Source organism: Nicotiana tabacum, chromosome 15, assembly GCF_000715075.1.
Source record: "Nicotiana tabacum cultivar K326 chromosome 15, ASM71507v2, whole genome shotgun sequence".
Taxonomy (NCBI): Eukaryota; Viridiplantae; Streptophyta; class Magnoliopsida; order Solanales; family Solanaceae; genus Nicotiana; species Nicotiana tabacum.
The window spans coordinates 127,945,098-127,963,423 of NC_134094.1; the positions used below are offsets into that span (position 1 = coordinate 127,945,098).

The 18,326-nt window shown below is 41.6% G+C and overlaps 1 protein-coding gene across 6 annotated transcripts; it reads right to left on the reverse strand.

Annotated features, from left to right (window-relative positions):
- Positions 1-35: 35 nt before the first annotated feature.
- LOC107762988 (uncharacterized) lies at positions 36-4,645 on the reverse strand. 6 transcript variants are annotated; one of them, XM_075231268.1, is made up of 6 exons: positions 4,508-4,645; positions 2,240-3,043; positions 1,925-2,116; positions 1,584-1,712; positions 1,408-1,444; positions 36-410 (listed from the first exon to the last, which is right to left on the reverse strand). In XM_075231268.1, the coding sequence occupies exons 1-5, from the start codon at positions 4,550-4,552 to the stop codon at positions 1,412-1,414; spliced, it is 1,203 nt and encodes a 400-aa protein (XP_075087369.1). In that variant the 5' UTR covers positions 4,553-4,645; the 3' UTR covers positions 36-410; positions 1,408-1,411. The 6 variants fall into 6 exon arrangements, with proteins under 6 accessions (XP_075087369.1, XP_075087368.1, XP_075087367.1 ...); XM_075231267.1 differs by having other exon boundaries at positions 36-414; XM_075231266.1 differs by lacking the exon at positions 1,408-1,444 and having other exon boundaries at positions 36-414.
- Between the last annotated feature and the right edge of the window lie 13,681 nt (positions 4,646-18,326).

An 18,326-nucleotide genomic window follows, 5' to 3' on the forward strand; every position in this document is an offset into this window, starting at 1 on the left:
AAGCAATGAATATGGATCACTTCAGTTCTTATATATATTGCAAGAGAAAGTATACATATAATTAACATGACTAGAACAAGTACAAACACAACTTTAATCAAGTTGGCAACTCATCAAAGCTAATAAAATGCAAGTGCTTGACAAGAATGCAACTTGTGATAGTACAGATTTACAAAATTTACATCTCCTTACTATGATATTCATTGAGTTATTACTAAACTTCAATGTTGAAATGACCCACGTTATACTAAATTGCTGTTTGAAAACTACACAAATTAAAGCTGCCTGATGAAACCCAAGATTGGTGGTTGAAGTATTTGCTAATTATTGAAGTTATTTACACCAATGGGTATGTGCAATGATATCCTATAACTTCACCAGTTCCATCTTGATATTTTTCACCACCAGACCTAACTTCAACCAAAAAAAGAAACAAAACTCGTTAGCAAAAGTCAATGGAATCACAACTTATAATAGGAAAAAAGAAAAGCCCGGGAACTAAGCTTTCGCTATGCGCGGGTCCGGGGAAGGGCCAGACTACAATGGTCTATTGTACGCAGCCTTACCCTGCATTTCTGCAAGAGGCCGTTACCATGGTTCGAACTCGTGACCTCCTTGTCACATGGCAGTAACTTTACTAGTGGTCCAGGAAAGGGTCGGACCACAAGGGTCTATTGTGTAGAGCTACCTTGCATTTCTGCACGGAGGTTGTTTTCACGGCTCATACCCGTGACCTCCTGGTCACATAGCAGTAACATTACCAGTTACGCCAAGGCTCCCCGGATTCCGGGGAAAGACCGGACCACAAAGGTCTATTGTACGCAGTCTTACCCTGTATTTCTGCAAGAGGCTATTTTTCCGGCTCGAACCTGTGAACCTCTTGGTCACATGGAAGCAACTTTACCAGTTACGCCAAGGCTCCCCGGGGTCCGGGGAAGAGCCGGACTATAAAGGTCTATTGTACGCAGTCTTACCTACATTTCTGCAAGAGACTGTTTTTCCGGCTCGAACCCGTGACCTCCTGGTCACGTAGCAGTAACATTACCATTGACGCCAAGGCTCCCTGGGGTCCAGGAAAGGGCCGGACCACAAAGGTCTATTGTACGCAATCTTACCCTGCATTTCTGCAAGAGGCTATTTCCTCGGCTCGAACCCGTGAACTCCTGGTTACATGGCAGCAACTTTACCAGTTACGCCAAGGCTCCCCAGGGTCCGGGGAAGGACCGGACCACAAAGGTCTATTATACGCAGTCTGCATTTCTGCAAGAGGCTGTTTCCACGGCTCGAACCCGTGACCTCCTAGTCACATGACAACAATTTTACCAGTTACGCCAAGGCTCCCCTTCACAACTTATAATAGGAAGGAAAAAGAAAAGAAACAGATTAAAGATAGTTTTTGAAGAGTACTTGTTCAGCTGTGAAATTCATTAGTGCAACTGGCCATCTGTGCAATACAGAGGGGGGCAAATATCATAAGGACTGTTAGATGAATGGCAATTGGAAGTGAAAATCCGACCATTATTTTCATGTACCGAAGAAGTAATCATATTAGGATCATGATGATATAAAAGATTGAGTTTTACATCTTCTTTTGTGTCATCTTCATGTGTACCACAAGAAGTTGCTTTATTAGCTTCCCCAAATTCATCATTCTTTGCAAATCTTCCTCTCACCCTTGGCCTACTGTCTGCTAATGTTTTCCTGCATGCATACTGAAAAATTTGGCTCCGTCAGTATAAAGAATAATTTATTTATCAGTACTATGTAACTGATTATAGCAAATTCTTACTTTATTTTCGAGGTTACCATAACAAACTTGATATGAGAAGTTACCCGTTATTGCAAGTCAATTTTTCTTGATGGTGTAAAGAACTTATATATATTGTCAATGCACAGAAAAACTCTTTTAAAAGTAGATGCAGACCTTGATTTTCTTGCTGAAATTCCTTTCGTTTCGTTTCTTCATGTATCTATTAATCTTCTCCCTCCTCTCCTCAGGAGAGCACTTGACAACATTATTACTGAAGGAAGGATCATCCAAACTTGTTATATCTGATGCCAAAGGGTTAGAACATCCGGTAGCACTAACCAAATGTTGACTCTCATTGCTGAGTACCTACAAAATTAAAATTTATAACAAAAATTTTGTAACATTGAATATAACTATAACAAAAGCTAGAGCTAGCTTCAACATTAGAACTATCTTTTGTCGTATTAACTTTACTCACTATAACAGTACCTGAAGCTCGTTAGAGCAGTTATAAACTCTTGGCAAGGCATCAGGGCAAAATAATCTACCACTGTCTCCTTGATATTCCATTTCTTGTACTTGTGGAAACTCAGCACCGAAAAACAAGCCACCACCAGTGGTGGCAGCAGCAAGTATTGCTGAAGATTCAGCAACAGGCATGGTGGGATTTGAGTTTAAAGGTAAGTAGTTTGCGAGCGTAGGATCAAGAAGAGGACAAGAAGGAGAAGAAGAAGAAGTAGGAACTCGCATATAAGAAGGAACTGATGACAACGATTCCTCTTCGTATATATGTCCTAATGGAGGTCCCATAAGTGGAACAATAGGAGGAGGATGATCAGGAGGATACTGAGAAACATCGGTCACTTTGATATGTTGATTGTTGAGAGAATTAATGTCGAATAATTCTTGTTGATGATGAAGTAAATGATGAGGGATTGAGAAGTTTGCATCTTGTGTGAACTCAATTGAAGCTGAAATATCATTCTCAATTTGATCTTCTTGAGAATCAAATATTATTGAGAGAGCGTTGTTATTAATGTTGTTGTTGTCGTTGTTGTTGTTGTTGGTTCGTGAAGGGCTAATATTAGAGGTAACTGTGGTGATGTTGGTTTCTTCATTCTTCTCAATAGTGTTATTGAATTTGTTCATGTCAAGATTGGTAGAATATGAACTCTGTTCCTCATAACTGCAACAATTTGAGCTAGAAGCAACTTCTGAATTCTGTACATTTGGAAACAATTCAGACTCACAGAAATTCAGAATTTGATCACTAAGGGGGCTTGACATCTCTTCCTGCAAAAACAAAATCCACAATTAAAATCTGTCACAATTTTACATCTCATTTTTCTTTAGTAAAAACTAAAAAGGACCTTAATTTGTAGCATCTTTCTTCTACCTTTTTTCATGATAGAATGGAATCAAAATCCTTACGTATGTTAGCTAGTAATCATCTTTACCCGACTAAAGTGCATGAATGGTGTGCTATTTCCGAAATAATAGAATACGAGAGATGCCTAACACCTTCCCCTCCAAAAATTAGAGTTCTTTGCATCTAAAGACAATCTAAAATGACAATCCGGTACACTAAACTCCCGCTATGCGCGAGGTCCAGGGAAGGGCCGGACCACAAGGGTCAATTGTACGCAGCCTTACCCTGCATTTCTGCAAGAGGCTGTTTCTACGACTCGAACTCGTGATTTGCTGGTCACATGACAATCTAAAAAACACGAATTATCAAGAGAATAATGATCATGTCATTGGAATATATTTCCAAACATGTAAAAATACATGAACTTGTGTTTCATGTGACCTGTGGGATCTGAATATGGTATGCAAATGAAAACAAGAATTGGATAGCAAAAAACCAAAGAATAAGGAAGTTCATGGCATTTGATCTTTGGTACAATATTGAGTTAAATATTCCAAATTTAGACAAGCAATGAGAACTTTAGTAGCACTAATATCACATTATTATTAGCATGTGAAGTGCTCCATTTGCAATAAAGTTCATTTCCTCCAAGTCTGCTTAGGAGCCAAAAAAAGAATCATTTTACATTGTGGGGAAACTTAAGCAATACACTTGGAAAGCTAAATATTCCATTATAATCAAAATAGAAATAATTTAGAAGAGGGACTAACATTGCTAGGGGTGATCTACATAGTAATATTTTTAAGTAACTCGGAAAAGAAAAAAAAAAAAGAATCTGATTTGGAGTAAAACCACTATAAATTGTAAAGTTGAAATTCAGCAAAAATTGGAAAAAGAAAACAAGAAAAGAAATTAATGATCTAATTCAAGATCTCAAACCGTTATTTAAAGAGGAAAAGACGGACTATATAATAAAAAAAGAAGAGGAAAAACAGCATTCAACTCTCAAACCCCCATGTTAATAGAATTAAGTTGAGTCTTGTCTGGTAATATTATTGTATACATTAAAAACAAATTAATTACTAACTCATTAACAAGAAAAAAACAACATTAGAGTTAACAAGGTAAATACATGCTCAAAAAAAGTGTGAGAAAATAAGATATGTACAATAGAAAGCTGATGTTCTTGAGTATTAGCCGTGTTCTGCAACATTATTGTTCTTCTTCTTCTTCTTCTGGAAAGAATAATCTCTTTTTAATTTTTGTTTTGAAAAAGATATATTTATTGGATTGTAAATCGACCCCATGAACTGATCAAAGCTTTAGGCAAAGAACATGAAAACCATTGTTTGTTTCTATGAAACTGTGATTGCCATTTTTCATCTTACCTTAAGGAAATGCAAGTTTTGAACCAATGGAAGAGAGAATTCCATGCAAGAAAATAGGAGAGAGAGAGAGAGAAGTTAGAAAACAGAGAGATTGGTTTAAAGACAAGAAGGTATAATATGAAGAATTTTGGATTTGGTTTTGGGGGGGGGGGGCGGGTGGAGGGGGTGGAGAGGGGGTATGGGGTAACTAGAAATAGAAAGTTAGTTATATAGGTACATGTCTGACCGTACAATGTAGTCACACCTAGGTTGTCGGTGGGCCATTCAGTTTGTGCTGACACGTGGAGGCCTGTTGTTTAATGACTTGGTTAAGTAATTGTACTGTTTCACATGACTTGTACTTTGCTCAAATTAAGTTGACCTTAGGTATTGTTTTACTCCCTTATTGAATATCCAATATAATTTCAAATTAATCGATCAACAAATTTCGCATACCGAATAGTTAAAACAAAAACACAACTTTACTACTTGAGCTTGGCTATCGGCCTAACGTGTTCCTATACTAACCATGAAGTTGAATCACTACGTGACTATTAAAGAAAGTCAATTAAGCTTAATTTGATAAAACCATCTCTCTATAGCTATGAATTTCATTAACTCAAAATTATAGTGTACATGAGAATATTCATTTGGTGATCTAATATAAATAGGTTGATTGTCTAATTCGTGAATATAGCTATATACTTTTCCAAAGACAAGGATTTATGAGAGTAGCTTTGTGTACGGTCAAAACCGATTCTCGGTCATAAAGATTGGTCTAGACGATGACGTCTCGATCGAATGGTATCCACATGACAAGCTCGGACGAATTCCGGAGTAGGGGCATCGAGTTTCGAGCTATAAGACCGGTCGACGGCAAAACTCGGTATCATTATCGAGCCTGTATCCGAATCGAACTACGAGGCAACACCGACCGATACAGACCCCGAATATCGATGCCCCAAGGTAGAATCGAGCTCGAATCAAGACTGGAGGTTTGATCTAACACCGAGCTCGAGCCAGTGCCAAGCTCGCAGACAAAAGCTATTACAACCGTACCAAGGGAGAGAATCTTGGCAGGAATCAAGGAAGTGACAAACCATCATGGGTTCTCCACTATATGCATTATTTTATTATGTTGTTAGAGATAAAGTAGTGACCCTCTATTATAAAAAGGGACATAGACTGCAATAGACCCATCTCCCCAAACATACATTGAGATTTCATGGTGCTCATTCAGCCTTCTTGTTCATTATTCCCACTTTTTAGCAAAAATACTTGTATTGTCATTTTTGTATTATAGGAATTTGCGTATCCTTAGAACCATACTTAAATTTAACGTTATCCGATTTTTCGGGTAAATAATTTGGCGCCCACCGTGGGGCTAAGGGTAACAGTGATTGTTTGATATAAATCTACAGTACACTCCAGCTTACAACCTCAAATCAGCAATGGCTCTACCTATCGACCTCGAAGCCGGCCTTCAAGATGAAACCAACAACATGGCGCCCGGGGCCGGAAGGCTACCTGACGATGGCAACGAGGCTCGAATCGAAGAACCCGAAATTCGAGCTGAAGTACCATTGGATATCAATTCACAAATAGCTCTAGAAGTGAATCAGCGTTCTGAACCGGAAAGAAGCGTTCAGGGCGGTGCTCGACCTATAGCCCGAGACACCCACAGCATGGGGGAAATCGGGGTCAGCTTGCGTATGATTTTTAAAATGCTACAAGCCCAACAAGCAGCGATAACTCAGTTGCAGAGCCAAACTCATATGCAAAGTAGGCCGAACTTCAATCCACTTCTTCGAGAAGTCACCCCCAGAACAGAGCCCGTCGTAGTGAAATCAAACGAGCAAGAATCAGGGACCGCTCCTGAAATTGCTAAATTACTCGAGGAACTCACAAAACGAGTCGAAGCCAACGACAAAAAAATGGAAACATATAATGCTAGGGTCGATCAAATCCCGGGGGCTCCGCCGATGATAAAAGGGCTTGATTCGAAAAAATTCATATAAAAGCCTTTTCCCTCGAGTGCGGCCCCAAAACCAATCCCCAAAAAATTCCGTATGCCCGAAATTCCCAAATATAATGGTACAACCGATACTAACGAACATGTCACCTCCTACACATGTGCCATCAAAGGCAATGATTTGGAGGACGATAAGATCGAATCTGTGTTGTTGAAAAAGTTCGAAGAGACCCTCGCAAAGGGAGCAATGATCTGGTACCACAATTTGCCGCCAAATTCTATTGATTCTTTTGCCATGTTAGCAGATTCGTTCGTAAAAGCATATGCTGGTGCCATAAAAATCGCAACAAGGAAATCAGACCTCTTCAAAGTAAAACAAAGGGGTGACGAAATGCTGAGGGAATTTGTATCCCGATTCCAAATGGAACGTATGGATTTGCCACCGGTCACAGATGATTGGGCTGTACAAGCTTTCACCCAAGGGTTGAACGGGTTAAGTTCGACAGCAGGCTGAAATAAAATTTGATCGAGTACCCGGCAATAACCTGGGCAGATGTACACAACGGATACCAATCAAAAATCAGGGTCGAAGATGATCAATTGGGAGCTCTGTATGGACCCGCGCATCAGAACTGCACAGCCACTAAAAATCAGAGGGAAATCAACAGAGAACAAAGATCGAACAGAGACCGATACCAACCATACGTCATAGATCGGATGGATAACGGTTCAGCACGTGATATGGTTCGGAACAACCGAAGGACTGATCGGGGGCAAAATTCTCGGGGACTTATGAGTAAGAGCGGCTTTGATAAATATGCCGATCCTGTAGAAGTTCCTCGATTATCAGAATATAACTTCAGCATCAATACATCCGCCATCGTATCGGCCATCGGACGCATCAAAGACACCAGGTGGCCTCGACCCATGCAGACCGATCCTGCCCAAAGGAATCCCAATCAAATGTGCGAATATCATGGCACCCATGGCCACAAAACGGAAGATTGCAGGCAATTAAGAGAGGAAGTAGCCCTCTTATTTAGCAAAGGATACCTTCGGGAATTTCTGAGTGATAGGGCGAAGAACCATTTTAAGAACAAGGACTTCGGCAAGCAAAACGAGCTAGAAGAACCGCAACACGTCATTCGAATGATCATTGGCGGCGCCGACACCCCTCAGGGACTGATGCTTAAACACACTAAAACATCGATTGTGAGGGAAAAGCAATCTCGAACTCAAGATTACACACCCATAGGGACTTTGTCCTTCAATGATGAAGATACAGAGGGAATCATCCAATCCCATAACGATGCACTGGTAATATCCGTACTCATGAACAAAACTAAGATTAAGCGTATGTTAATATATCCAGGTAGCTCGTCCAATATTATCAGATCGAGGGTCATAGAACAGCTCGGCCTGCAAGATCAGGTCGTACCCCTAACTCTGGTTCTAAACGAATTCAATATGGCATGTGAAACCACCAAAGGCAAGATTACCCTATCGATAAACATGGCCAGAACCATCCAGGAAACAAAGTTTCACATGATCAAAGGCGATATGAGATATAACGCCCTTTTCGGAAGGCCGTGGATCCACAGCATGAGAGCCATACCCTCGACCCTACACCAGGTCCTCAAATTCCCAACATCGAGAGGTGTCAAAATAGTGTACAGAGAACAACCGGCTGCAAAGGAAATGTTCTTCGTCGAAGAAGCAAAATCAATATCCTCGTCTTCGCCGATAAAAGGATCAGGTTCAGAAGGAGACACAATCGAAGAGCAAAGCGCCAAATAGCAATCACAGACATCGGCTTCGACCCAGTCAGGTAAGCGGAACATTGAATAAGATGATCATCGATGGATCCCTCGATCCTTCGTAACCCCCGATGATTCTGATGCCACCAAATCAACAATTGAGGAACTGGAGCAAATCATACTGATCGAACACTGGCCCGAGCGAAAGGTATACCTGGGAACAGGTTTGATCCCCGAACTCAGAAAGAAACTCATTCGATTTCTTATCGATAACATCGACTGTTTTTCCTGGTCCCATCTAGATATAACAGGGATCCCACCGGACATAACGACGCACCAGTTAAGCTTGGACCCTAGGTTCAGACCGGTGAAGCAAAAAAGAAGACCCCAGTCCGAGGGAAAGCATGCATTCATAAAGGACGAGGTAATCAAACTTCTCAAGATAGGGTCCATTCGGGAGGTAAAATACCCCGAATGGTTAGCAAATGTGGTTGTAGTGCCTAAAAAGGGGAACAAACTTAGAATGTGTGTGAACTATAAAGATTTGAACAAAGCATGCCCCAAAGATTCCTTTCCACTGCCCAACATCGATCGCATAATCGATGCCACGGCCGGCCACGAGATCCTCACCTTTCTCGACGCCTATTCTGGGTATAATCAAATTCAGATGAACCCGGACGACCGGGAAAAGACTTCATTTGTGACCCAATATGGAACATATTGTTATAACGTAATGCCCTTCGGGCTAAAAAATGCAGGAGCTACTTATCAACGCCTAGTAAATAAATGTTCGAAGAACAAATAGGTAAATCAATAAAAGTCTATATTGATGACATGTTAGTTAAGTCCCTGCGCGCAGAGGACCATTTGGCCCATTTGCAAGAAACGTTCGAGATTCTGAGGAAATACAACATGAAGCTCAACCCCGAAAAATGTGCTTTCGGGGTAGGTTCGGGCAAGTTCCTTGGCTTCATGGTGTCAAATCGGGGAATCGAGATTAACCCCGACAAAATCAAGGCCATCGAAGACATTACCATCGTGGACAGCGTGAAAGCTGTACAAAGGTTAACGGGAAGAATTGCAGCCTTAGGCCGGTTCATTTCAAGATCATCAAATCGAAGTCACAAATTTTTCTCCCTATTCAGAAAGAAGAACGACTTCGCCTGGACACCAAAATGCCAACAAGCGTTACAGGAATTGAAACGATATCTATCGAGCCCACCACTGCTTCACACTCCAAAAATCGGCAAAAAACTGTACTTGTACTTGGCGGTATCGGAAGTCGCCGTAAGCAGTGTCCTAGTTCGAAAGGAGCAAGGTACGCAATTTCTCGTTTATTACGTAAGTCGAACCTTAGGAGAAGCGGAAACTAGGTATCCACACTTAGAAACATTAGCATTTGCGCAAGTAAGCGCCTCCAGAAAGTTAAGGTCGTACTTTTAATGTCACTCTATAAGTGTATTAACCACCTACCCACTCCATAATATTTTATATAAGCCCGAACTATCAGGCCGATTGGCCAAATGGGCCATCGAACTCAGTGGGTACGATATCGAATATCAACCCCGTACGGCCATCAAGTCTCAAATTTTAGCAAACTTTGTGGCCGACTTCACACCAACCCTCGTACCCGAAATCGAAAAAGAACTCCTTTTGAAATCAGGTATATCGTCAGGGGTATGGACCCTTTTTACGGACGGGGCTTCGAATGTAAAGGGGTCCGGGCTAGGCATAGTTTTGAAACCCCCTATGGGTAACATTATTAGGCAAGCTATTAAAACTATCAGGTTAACTAACAACAAGGCGGAGTATGAAGCCATGATTATAGGTCTCGAACTAGCTAGAAACTTGGGAGCAGAAGTCATTGAGGCACATTGTGACTCTTTGCTGGTGGTGAGTCAAGTAAACAAAACCTTCGAAGTCCGAAAAGGTAGGATGCAAAGGTATTTGGACAGACTGCTTATCACTTTGCACCATTTCAAACAATGGACTCTACAGCATGTTCCACGAGAACAGAATAATAAGGCCGATGCTCTTGCAAATTTTGGATCGTCGGTCGAGGTAGATGATTTGAGCTCGGGGACTGTCGTCAACTTTCAAGATTGGTAATCGAAGATGGGCATGCCGAGATAAATTCTACTAGCTTAACCTGGGATTGGAGAAACAAGTATATTGAATACTGAAAAAATGGAAAGCTCCCGTTTGACCATAAAGATTCTAGGACCCTACGGACTAAAGCTGCTCGATTTACGTTGGCCACTGACGGAACACTATATCGAAGGACCTACGATGGACCGATGGCAGTATGATTAGGTCTGGGAGATACAAATTACATCCTCCGGGAAGTGCACGAGGGCACTTATGGGAATCACTCTAGTGCCGACACATTAGTTCGAAAAGTGATGAGAGCGGGGTACTATTGGATCGATATGAGCAAAGATGCGAAAGAATTTGTTCATAAATGTGATAAATGTCAAAGGTTTGCGGCAATGATCCATCAACCCGGAGAGCAACTTCACTCGGTCCTATCCCCATAGCCGTTCAGGAAATGGGGAATGGACATCGTCAGCCCTCTGCCATCGACCCCAGGTAAAGCCAAATTCATTTTATTTATGACTGACTATTTTTCTAAATGGGTTGAAACGCAGGCGTTCGAGAAAATAAGAGAGAAGGAAGTTATAGACTTTATTTGGGATCATATCATATGCCGATTCGGGATAACCGCCGAAATAGTGTGTGACAATGGAAAGCAATTCGTTGGCAGCAAAGTCACAAAATTCTTCAAAGATCACAAAATAAGAAGGATATTATCAACGCCATACCACCCCAGTGGGAACGGACATGCCGAATCAACAAACAAGACTATTCTTCAAAACCTGAAGAAAAGGTTGAACAACGCCAAGGGAAAATGGAGAGAAATCCTGTCCGAAGTCCTTTAGGAATACCGGACAACGTCAAAATCCAGCACAGGGGCGACCCCATTCTCCTTAGTATATGGTTCCGAAGCATTGATATCGGTCGAAGTCGGTGAACCTAGTCCCAGATTTCAATTCATGATGGAAAAATCAAATAACGAGGCTTTGAACACCAGCCTTGAATCATCGGACGAAGGACGAGAAGCTGCCCTCATCCGATTGGTTGCCCAAAAGCAACGGATCGAAAGGTATTATAATCGAAGAACTAAGCTTCTCCATTTCAAACCCGGGGACTTAGTGTTAAGAAAAGTCACTGTCAATACCCGGAATCCAAACGAAGGAAAATTAGGACCAAATTGGGAGGGACCATATCAGGTGCTCGAGGGCGTCGGAAAAGGACCATACAGGCTCGGCATCATAAACAGCAAACAGCTATCAAGCAGTTGGAATGTATCACATCTAAAACGGTACTACCGCTAAGGTACGACCTTTCCATATTCATTTAACTGACCCCTGCAGAAAGTCCGGACAAGAGCTGAGGTGGATCTTTCGCTTAAAAGCACGTGTTGCACTCTTTTTTCCTTAGACCGGTTTTATCCCAAATGGGTTTTTCGGCAAGTTTTTAATGAGGAAACCATCGATCGTGTTGCACTTTTAACAGTATCTGAGGCCTCTTTCCAATTGACCTCGAATACCGGGGGGCATCAGGGCCTCAAATACATCAAGTTCAGATACAGGAAAGTCATTTCACAATAATAGGGTTCCAAGAGGAAATAGTGTAAGAGCCAAATGGTCAAAACGAACCATGCTCATGTAGATTGGCCCGAACATAGGCGCAAAACATGAACACATGTACAATGACTTGAGATTTATTGTGCAGCCAAAATTAAGATTCACTCAACTACTAAGCCTACGGGCTACGTTTATTCCGAGTTCGAGCAAGCACTCACTCGACCATTACGCCTACGGGCTACAATATCTCGATTTCGATATATTCACTCGACTATTAAGCCTACGGGCTACCTTTATCTCGAGTTCGAAACATTCACTCAACTATTAAGCCTACGGGCCACATTATCTCGAGTTCGATACATTCACTCGACTATTAAGCCTACGGGCTACCTTTATCTCGAGTTCGAAATAATCATTCGACTATTAAGCCTACGGGCTACCTTTATCTCGAGTTCGAAATAATCACTCAACTATTAAGCCTACGGGCTACCTTTATCTCGAGTTCGAAACACTCACTCGACTATTAAGCCTACGGGCCACATTATCCCGAGTTCGAAACACTCACTCGACTATTAAGCCTACGAGTCATATTATCTCGAGTTCGAAACATTCACTCGACTATTAAGCCAACATGCTACCTTTATCTCAAGTTTCGAAATACTCACTCGACTATTAAGCCTACGGGCCACATTATCTCGAGTTCGAAATATTCACTCGACTATTAAGCCTACGGGCTACCTTTATCTCGAGTTCAAAATAATCACTTGAATATTAAGCCTAAGGGCTACTATTATTCCGAGTTCGAGCAATCACTCACTCGACCATTATGCCTACGGGCTACAATATTTCAAGTTTGAAACATTCACAGACTATAAAGCCTACGGGATACGTTTATTCCGAGTTCGAGCAAACACTCACTCGACCACTACGCCTACGGGCTACATTATCTCGAGTTCAAAACATTCACTCTACGGCTAATAAGCTACTTTTATTCTGAGTTTACATTAACTCAACCGTTACATTACACCTGCGGATTATGTTCCTTCAGAGTTTGAATCATCGACTCAACAAGAAAACCTAGGGGCTACAAATCTGATCGATCAGAGAGACTACGAGGTCAAAAAAGTCTTCACAAAACAAAAACAAGTCGATCTCGTTATACATATATATACAAAAATTGCCTACGTGATTAATTTACAAACATGAAGAATTAGAAACTAAGCTTCCTGGTCGAGCTCTTCCCCATCCTCGGATCCGCTTTTGCTACCATCATCATCATCATCATCATCAGAAGCCAAGGCTTCAGCTTCTGCTTCGAGCTCTTTTGCCTTTTTTACCACATCGGTAAGGTCGAAACCTCGAGCATGTATCTCCTCGAGAGTCTCCCTTCGAGATCTACACTTAGCAAGTTTGGCAACCCAATGAGCTCGAGCATCGGCGGTCTTCGCCGCTTCCCAGGCCTCCATCTGAGCAGCCTCAGCATCAGCCCGATATATAGCAATGGACTTATCCGCCAAGACTTTTGACGAATCAACCTCCGCCTTAGCCTCAGCAAGTCGTGTTTCAAGCTCATCGATCTTCTTAGCTTGAACCGACCCCTTTTTCTTGACACTTCGAAGTTGAACGTCGGCCGATAATAATTTTGTTGAGATGGTTTCTTTTTCCGCTGCCAGGCGGTCGATGGTCTCCTTCCACCAATTGCATTTAGCGCAGATTTGATCTACTTCTTCTCGAAGTAACCCGATCTTTTCGATCTTTTGCTGCAACTGAGACAATGAAGGATTAACTTCCACAGTTGAGTCAGACCCATACTTTAACAGAAGGAGGCTCACCTGCTTATCGAGCTCGACCCCTTCTTCACGGACCTTAGCCAAATCCGCTTGGAGATCCTTTATAGCCTAATTTTTTTGGCTGCAAAGAAGCCGCAGGGCATCTCTCTCACCTGAGACCTTTTGGAGCTCGGCCACACACTGGTTAAGATCGACTCGAAACCTACTAATGGCCTGCACAGTAAGAAACAGGAGTCAAGTATGGAAAAGAACAAAGAAACCAAGTGTGGAAGAATTATTACCCGAGTAATAAAATGCTGAGCCTCCTCTAATAAAAGAGAAGTGTCACCGATATCGGAACCATCGTCGACTCCAGTAAAACAATCCCTAAAAGGATCCCCTGCACCAGAGCCTGCGCCGATATCGGGAGTCTTCAACTCTCGAGCTTCCTTCAACGCCTCAGAAAAAGATGGAAGAGAAGGCGAATGACCCATTGTCATAGCCCCGAGCAAATCACTTGGAGTACTCCGGTCGAGACTCAGGTCTTCGGAACCAACCCCGACAGGCACAGCCGCCATCGGCTCGGGAGCTCTAGCAACCTCGATGGCCTCCGTAGATCGGATTACCAAAGCCGAGGAGCAATTTTCTTTTTCTTCTTCTCTCAGTCGTTGGACCGAGTCAATCGAAAGGGCAATTGCTTTTCTCCTCACCCTTCGATTTTTGGGCTTGGGGTCCTCTGACCGAGAGGAAGCTCTTCACTTCTTATCTTTCCCCTGTTTGGGGACCAGGGACTTGTTTCCTTCTTCACCACTCGAAGGCCTCAAAGCGACATCCCTGGTTACGCCTACACAAAAGGAAATCGGTAACAAAAAGAATGCAAAGAATACTTCGAAGGAAACAAGAAGTAAACCTCACCATGGTTCTTGGCCTCCCATCTGCCTTTTGCCAAATCACGCCAAGCGCGTTCGACATAAGAGGAGCTCGAGGCTAACTTCCAAACCCAGTCCTCGAGGTCAGGCACCGCTTATGGCATCCAAGGGGCAGCTGAACATCAGGGAAGGACATCAGAAAAAATCGGAAAAGGATATGAAAGGTAAACAAGAATCACTTATGGTCAAAATTCCATTCTTCAGGGAACGGCATCTTCTCCTCCGGAATAAGATCACGGGTCCTCACTCGAATATAACGACCCATACAACCCCGATCCTTGTCTTCATCGATGCTCGACATCAAAGCCTTCGATGCTCGACGATGAAGTCTAATTAGTCCTCAAAAAATCTGAGGCAGGTACAGTCGTATGAGGTGGTTCAGAAAAAAATCCAACCCCCCGGCTTTGATAGAGAAGAAGCGCAACAAGATCATTATACGCCATAAAGAAGGATGAATTTGGCCAAGGGTGACCTGATATCTTTTGCAGAAATCAATAATCACCGGGTCGACGGATCCCAATGTGAAGGGATAAGTATAAATACTTAAAAACCCCTCCACATAAGTGGTGACGCTCTCATCGGAGGATGGAATTTGCAACACAACCTCGGAACCCCAGTTGCAGTCTTTTCTGACGGCCTCGAGGTGATCCTTCGTTATAGAGCATGTATACATCGATACGTGCTCACATCGACCCAGAACGGATGAAGGATTATCCACTTTAAAATCGGTCTTCAAAATGCACGGGCCAGGAACATAGTCATGAACGGATGGCTCCACCGGCGCCTTATCATCAAACGGCCGTGAGGAAGAAGCTTTCTCCTTCTGAGGTACGATTTTGGAAGTTTTCACCATTGATATGAGAGGAAAGAGTGCAAAGTAAGGTGAAAGAATGGACAGCACCAAAACTCTGGTATGGGCGGCCATGAAGCAGCGAAATAGAGAGGATAAATAAGAGAATTTGGAATAAGAGAAGGCGCAAAAGTGGTAAAGGTTGTATGGAAAGACTATTTATAGGCTAAGGCATGACGATTCGGTATTAGCGGTGGCCGACCACCATCTGACACATATTAAAAGCCTCGGTAAAACCGAGTCGATGGGACAATTATCACATACGTCATGATCGGGGTCGATAGAAACGTCGGCATAAATTTGATCGAGTCGTAGAGAAATCATATCGTTTCTCACCACATCCTTTTCGAGAAATAAGGGGACTATCTGTGTACGGTCAAAATCGATTCTCGGTCATAAAGACTGGTCGAGACGATGACGTCTCGATCGAAGGGTATTCACATGACAAGCTCGGAGGAATTCCGGAGTAGGGGCATCGAGTTTCGAGCTATAAGACCGGTCGACGGCAAAATTCGGTATCATTATCGAGCCCATATCCGAATCAAAGTACGAGGCAACACCGACCGACATAGGCCCCGAATATCGATGCCCCAAGGAAGAATCGAGCTCGAACCAAGACCGGAGGTTCGATCTAACACCGAGCTCGAGCCAGTGCCAAGCTCGCAGATAAAAGCCGTTACAACACCAAGGGAGAGAATCTTGGCAGGAATCAAGGAAGAGATAAACCATCATGGGTCCTCCACTATATGTATTATTTTATTATGTTGTTATAGATAAAGTAATGACCCTCTATTATAAAAAGGGACATAAAGTTCAATAGACCCATCTCCCCGAGCATGCATTGAGATTTCATGGTGCTCATTCAGCCTTCATGTTCATTATTCCCACTTTATAGCAAAAATACTTGTATTGTCATTTTTGTATCATAGGAATTTGCGTATCCTTAGAACCATACCTAAATATAACGTTATTCGATTTTTCGGGTAAACAAGCTTCAAGAATTACTATTAGATATTCGGTAAAAATCGACTAACTTTGGTCGGTAATGGCCAATAATCGTCCAAAACGCGACCATTTACGTGTGGACGGTATTTTAGCGGTCGGAAAGGCATACCGACCAAAGTTGGTCGGTTTTTAAATTATGTAATCAAAAGATTCACCATCCGAGAATCGAACCGGGGTCTGTATTGTGGCAGAATACTATTCTACCACTAGACCATTGGTGCATTTTGTTTTAAGACCGTCTTTTATTTGATTTATACTCTTTAATTATATTTTCGCATGAAAATAACCGACCAAAATTGGTTAATTTTATTAAAAATAAAATAACCGACCAAAGTTGGTCGGTTTTTTAAAATGACCGGCCGAATTAACCGACCAATTTTGGTCTTTTTTTAATATTAATTTTTATTTATTTTAATTGAAAAACCGACTAAAGTTGGTCGGTTTCTTGAAAAATAAATTTCGCGGCTCAAAAATAGTGTCCCACATTTTTGCGCCAAAGAAAACCGATCAAAGTTGGTCGGTTTCGTAAAAAAAATTAAAAAATAAAATATTTTGAAAAATCGACCAACTTTAGTCGGTTTATTGGCCGATTTTTTGACCGATCAAAGTTGATCAGTCGACCTTGGTCAGTTTTTGTCGAATTTCTAGTAGTGAATAGAGAGTACTTAATTTGGATGAAATTTGGATGATGGAGTTGCTGTCAAGATAGGAACTTTACTAGTAAACTAATTTTCGGAATAAAAATTACGACTAATTCTAGGCAAAAGTGGATGTGTCGGGGGCCTCCCCGTCACTGTCACACTTCATTCGCTTCTATTTACAGTATACTTGATCCTTTGTCATCTTTTAAAATTGTATTGAGGCAATAAGAATATATCATTAAGTACGTAAAACTAAGATTAGTATTCATGTGAACTCAATTTTGTTTTATGTTCAATAACATTTCATGATATGTCTGGGCTTTCTATAGTTGCGAGTGCTTTGAATCCTCACGTGCATCAAGAAATAAGAATAAATTTAATTAGGTCCATAGATATTATATATCTTCCTCTTAACCCCTACACTTAGAAAAAGATCTTGGCGAATAAAGTTCTACATGATTAGAAAGTGATAAGAAGTCAAAGTTACATATAAGGTATACGCGAACTTTTAATGGTGTTTTTAAAAATAATTGTTTGGAATTTACTCAGAGCAAACAATATCGCACTATATTAAAAGTGTCTTTGAGTTGCTTTATAAATACTACTATACGCTAATATAGTAATAAGATATTAAATGTATAAAAGGGGGCCGAAAGTATAACTATCCGGTCGATCGTCTGTGTATTTTAGTCTTGTTCCCCTATTTGATACTTCTGGTATGTGTATTTATTGTTATGTGATTGGCATGGATGGTTGTTTGGGTTAGGGAAGGTTTTGAAGTGAATTGGAATATTTAGTTTCATGGTTGGAGAATTAAGTTGTAAGAGTTGACCAAAATTTGACTTTTATGTAGAAGACCTCGGAATGGTGTTTTGATGGTTCCAATAGGTTCATATGGTGATTTTGGACTTAGGTGTATGTCCGGATTTGGAGGTTCCTAGGTTGATTTGGTTATATTTGGCGAAAGTTGGTAATTTGAAGGTTTGTAAGGTTCATAGGTTTGATCGGGAGTTAACTTTATTGATATCAGGTTCTTATTTTCGTTGCGGGAGTTCGATTAAGTTTGTTATGCTATTTTGGACTTGTGCACAAAATCTGAGGCCATTCCGAGTTGATTAGACGTGGTTCGGCATGAGTTTTGAAAAGTTAAAAGTTGATTAGTTCCTTAGGCTTGAATCGATGTGCGATTTGTGGTTTTGATGTTATTTTCTATGCTTTAAGACCTCGAGTAGGTTCGTGTTGTGTTTTGAAACTGGTTGGTGCGATTGGA

Bases quoted from the DNA above. Each gene is read 5' to 3' on its own strand.
- LOC107762988 (XM_075231265.1), bottom strand. From the start codon at position 4,552: ATGGAATTCTCTCTTCCATTGGTTCAAAACTTGCATTTCCTTAAG. The intron at 3,044-4,507 runs GTAAGATGAAAA...TTGTTTTTGCAG, and splicing joins AAAACTTGCATTTCCTTAAG to GAAGAGATGTCAAGCCCCCT. The intron at 1,713-1,924 runs GTCTGCATCTAC...CAAATTTTTCAG, and splicing joins ATTTCAGCAAGAAAATCAAG to TATGCATGCAGGAAAACATT.